Source organism: Argiope bruennichi, chromosome 2 (genome assembly GCF_947563725.1).
Source record: "Argiope bruennichi chromosome 2, qqArgBrue1.1, whole genome shotgun sequence".
In the NCBI taxonomy this organism is placed as follows: domain Eukaryota; kingdom Metazoa; phylum Arthropoda; class Arachnida; order Araneae; family Araneidae; genus Argiope; species Argiope bruennichi.
The window spans coordinates 92,277,224-92,282,459 of record NC_079152.1 but is presented as its reverse complement, the minus strand read 5'-3'; the positions used below and the strand labels follow the sequence as shown (position 1 = coordinate 92,282,459).

Genomic DNA, 5,236 nt, shown 5'->3' with positions numbered 1-5,236 from the left:
AGTCAATAGATCATCAATGAGTAACAGAAGACAGGCCATGTGCCAACCTGGCACCTCAGTCTACAACAAATTGCTCTATTTAATAAAATGTAAAGGTTATTTATAATTCGAGTCTTATTAGTTGAAAAAAGTACATGCTAAATTAAGTAATACATATAAGAGTGAATTAGTATTTACTCTCATTAATGCAAGGCACTATTAAATATGTTGATAAATTTTTTTCAACTAAATAATAATTAAAATGAACTGAAAAATATTAAACAAAGGATTGAAATTATTTTATTTAGGGACAATTTAATGCATAGAAACTTATTTTCATTTAAATAATATATATACATATGTAGGGATGTCAATATATTTATTAAATCTGTTTTATCAATAATCTCAATTTTTGATTGCATTATAAATGTCCATGAAAACAGAATTCATTGTAATAAAAAACAAATCATACTATAGAAAAAAAACAAGAAAAAAAACTTTAATTTAAGTACATAAAAACATAACACTTTTAAAATTTCCAATTTCTAGTTCCAACAGTCACATCAAAAAGAGCAGGTTGATGAAACTCTCCTTTACAATCAATTAAGTAATAAAACCACCTGTTTTTTATTTTAATAGGTATATATGATTTAGCTTGCTCCCGAGTCATCATGCAGGACATCTGCTGAAGAGGCACTTTTATGCGTCTAGTTTTACCAAATGGTCCATAAGTTACAAAAGAAGCCACATTACCTCCTTTACATAATGTTATAGTTTTCACAATTCGTGATGGTAAGGAGTAGCAAATGAAAGCAGTTAAAAATCCTGAAAATTAAAAAAAAATATATAAATTATTCTCAATTTAAATAATTTTAAAATTGCACTACAAACCTGAAATAGCAAATTTTGGAACTTTTCTCCTGGGTTAATTTTTATTACCCTATTAATATATTTATTACCAATATTACATGCATTTTATTATTAATCTTTTAGATCACATATTCTTATTTTCATTTATGATCTCTTAACATTTAATTTTCACAACCAAATTTATTTTGTGCACATCATTTACTACAACAATCATGCAAAAGTTTTCCCCTTTTGTGTTTTGCAAATCGTTCCTACTTCAAATGTTGTGCTGTTTAGAAACTATTTTGAATCTTGGGTGGAGGAGAAAGCACTAATATTTTTCAAGTTCATTTTAGGTATTTGTTTACAATTTCTAAAGGAAATTCATTTACCATATTAAACCCAATTATTCATTAAGCAAATAAAGTTGTAAATAACCTGGAATATGTAAATAAAAAATATAAAAATAAAACTTGTAACCTTAAGTGTGGAGATATGAGAGTTTTACTGTCCAGCTTTCGGTGATTCAAGCCAAAATTTGATTAATCCAACTCTTGGTATGAAGATAGGTAAAAGGGCACAAAACTTTTGACAACTCATTTTGAGTAAAATAAAAAATATAACTACTTGATCTGAGAAATTGTTCATGCCTAACAAAAGGTTAAATATAGAGCTAAATTCAATTACTAGCATGAAATTTTTTTTGGTGCACTCACCACCAAGTTGTTAAGTGCAGTCACCTGGACCATGCATTACAGCTTTTACTAAAATTTTTAGAATACAGTTTAATAATTTTAAGAAATAATACATTAACAAAATTTATATATTTAATAGTTGTTTGGGTATGAAAGCATATAAATATAGCATTTGATAAATTTTGTATATAATTTGATAACTGACATTTAAATAGAAATTTGTCTTAATTGATATACTTATAAGTGAAAAAAATGAAATTTGGAAAAATGCTCATGCTATTAATATCCCTTTATGCAAAAAATGCATTTTATTTAGATACTAAAAGAACGAGAAAGGTAAAATAAATTGAAATTTTAAAACAATTAATTATTATTATTTAATACAACAAATAGGCTGTCTTTATAAAATTATCTTTTACTGCTACACATTTTTTTTGCTTAGATCACAAATATATATATATACAAAGCAAAATACAGAAAATTTATACTCATGTAAAATTGAACTAAAATTTCAATATTAAGACAAAAAAAAAAGCCTATAGTTAAGTTTTTGATTCAATGTTGTCCATTAAATGAAATTTAAACTAGATATCAATAAAAATATAAGCTTGTAACTTATGAGAAAGAGTTTTGAATGACAATTTTATTTTACTTTATAATTTGAAAAAGAATTTCACAAATGTTAATATATCATTTTCACTGTAACACAATGATATTAGATAATGCTTATCATATACTACAATAGTGGTTCTCAATAATTTGCAATTTGTTCTTTACTAAATTTAGATTTTTCCATGACACTCTATGGCAAAGTCAAAAGAGTTTTGAATAAATTACGCAAAAATAAATTAAATATATTTCAGATCTAAGAAAATTTATTTAATAGAAATTAATAAATATAATCAGAAAGAAGAATACTTTAAACTTTACATATAAAAATTATATAACATTTTGTTGGACTCTTGTGATGAAGTTGAGTAGCTTCAAGTAATTGAGGCATAATGATTGGGAATAATTGTACTACAATATGTGTTATTCTAGGAAGCATAAGTTAAATTTTTTCTCAGATAACAATCTTTTTGATATTTGGATAGTTTATCATCGATCTTAAATCCTTTTATTTAAGTTGGTTTATTTGAATTATGAACACTTTTCAAAACGAAATATTTTTTTAAAGTTTACCTTTATAACAATATTACATATGCACATATATCATTTCATTTTAAAACTTTCATTAATTTCACATAAATTGTTGGTAACCTTAAATTTTCTTGTAATGATAAGTTTTTAAATTTTCTGGATCCCCCCACAAGGATGAAAATATTTCTTTCAGCAAATTGCTTTCAAAAGTTATAGCACTACATAGCCTCTAAAAGTATTCTTTAAAAAAAATGTCATTGAAATACTAGAACTGACAGTATATAGAAAGTTATGAATAATCAAGTTGTAGATGTTCAACACAATATACATTTTAAATATATACACAGTATTCAATGGAATTAAATAACTTTCTTATAAATATCTTAACAATATATTCAAGAATATTGACAAATATTATGGCTTTCACTATATTATAACTTGTCACTGTATTATTTCTATAAATTATGCCCTTTACACTTATTCAAAAAATACATGATAATTATATTTATTTAAATTTAATTATTAAAACTAACATTATTTTATTTGTTTATTAAACATATTTAGTAAATTTCTTATAAATAATTCTAAATTACAGGGATCCAACATTAACATAAAATTAATTGCATATCTAAATAAATAATGTTTTAGGAAGGTTACTTATTTTTTATTCAAGTGTGTCTTTCTATGTATACGCTCTTACAATTTCAAACTAATGTGGGTGGGAAGAAAAGAATAAAAACTTCTGCTATCAGAGTTTAAAATTTTTTTCTTGATAAGACAGCATAAATATTCAAAAGCCTCTAAAAGTAATTCATTACTTTTGACATGAAATGTCTAATACAGTGTTAAGACATGGATTCTAACATTGCATAGGGTTGCAGCCCCAACATTTTAAGTCCTTAATCTATTAGAAATGCATGCCTTAGGCAGATTTCATGTTAATAGTGAACTTCATAATTTCCTTCTTTCCCTTAAAATTTTCCCAAAATCTTGGATTAATTTATTTTAATGCTTTTCCCCCTTCTTTGTTTGTTTGGCATTATATATATATATATATATATATATAAAGTAAAAATGGTGCTGTAATGAAGAAAAACAGTTTTGGAATGTTATATAATAATAGAAATTTTCAAAATTAAATATTACTAAAAAACTTTTGAAAATATAAATAGTAAAATTCATACAAACAATAAGTATGATTAAAGGTACATAAAACTCAATGATAAGCTTACTATTAAAAACAGACTACATTAGCAAATTATAGGATTACAAAGTCAATCATTTTACCTAAACTGAAACATGCTAAACTAGATATGATTCTGTGCTTAACAGCACCCAAATTTACATCTCTCCATGCTTCCTTACTGGACTGTGTGTTAATGTTTCTTGATGGCTGTGTATCTTTAAGACTGATAAAAATATTAAATCCAAGAACTGTACATATACCAAACTGAGCTATGCCGTAAATGGTAAGGTTACGAATTAACTTGGTCTTTTCTAATGAGTATAGAACAGTGTCTTTTTTCAAACTGGTAACCTTTTCAGTTGGAAAGTAGCCACTTGAAAAAAATTTACTTGATGCTTTAGGCTCTAAATATCCACTGGATTTATAAAATAAAGTTCTCTTTATTGTTGGCCAAAAGAAATAAAATTTGGATGAATGTAGAAGAAAAGGAAAATTCATGTTCAATTGTTAATGCAGGAAAGAATTTCCCAACAAAAAATTTTAAAACATAGCAAAGCGCATTCAAAAACACAGACAGCAATAACAACACTGTTTTTATTTACAATTCTTATTTCAACGGTTATATTGTAAAAACAACAGTTAATTTCGATTTGAATCGATTTTTTTTAACTGAGAAATTCAAATTTCTAGACAGTTTATTTACTTTTGATGAAGGCAATTTAAATATTATGTTCCATCCTAAAATTATTTATGTAACAAATGTAAGACATTAAGATACATCATTATTTAAATACATCAATTTAAATTTAAATAATGTTTTAAAATTCTGTTCTTACCGTACCTCGATGTAAAGTTCTATGGCTGTATTTTCGGATGGATGTATCCTAATACAGAATAACAAAATGGCTTAAATTTTATTGGTTTTTGTAGGCATTGTTCATATGTGATGGTTCCAGTAGGAACATTATATTGTAAATTCCTTTAAGCAATCTTGTATAACATTGCCAAAAAGATGCCAAGGCTTAAACCAATCAGAGCACGTAGGTATCCTTTGCCATAGACTTAGTCTGTACAATTTGCGAACTCACCAGAGTATCCTTCCAGTGATCAAGTGAACGATGTAACGTTACCATATACAAAATTCAATAGCGCATAAAAAATGACAACATAAAATATATTCAAAAACAAATGATGTAATTAATAGTAAAGAATTTGCACAGTTAACTCGGTATAAAAGGTACCTTCATGCACACTTCTTAAATTAATACTCGCTCTAGAACATGAAATACAAACTTTTACTAAAATATATACAAACAAAAGAAATTTGTAAAAAAATTTATGTTATCAAATGTTCTAAAGGTTTTAGGAAATGTGACATGTCGTCCAG

At 25.6% G+C, this 5,236-nt stretch overlaps 1 protein-coding gene across 1 annotated transcript; it reads right to left on the bottom strand.

Moving 5' to 3' along the window:
• Positions 1-461: 461 nt before the first annotated feature.
• On the bottom strand, positions 462-4,452 carry LOC129954903 (transmembrane protein 223-like). The gene is made up of 2 exons (XM_056068181.1): positions 3,951-4,452; positions 462-804 (listed from the first exon to the last, which is right to left on the bottom strand). The coding sequence occupies exons 1-2, from the start codon at positions 4,345-4,347 to the stop codon at positions 509-511; spliced, it is 693 nt and encodes a 230-aa protein (XP_055924156.1). The 5' UTR covers positions 4,348-4,452; the 3' UTR covers positions 462-508.
• Between the last annotated feature and the right edge of the window lie 784 nt (positions 4,453-5,236).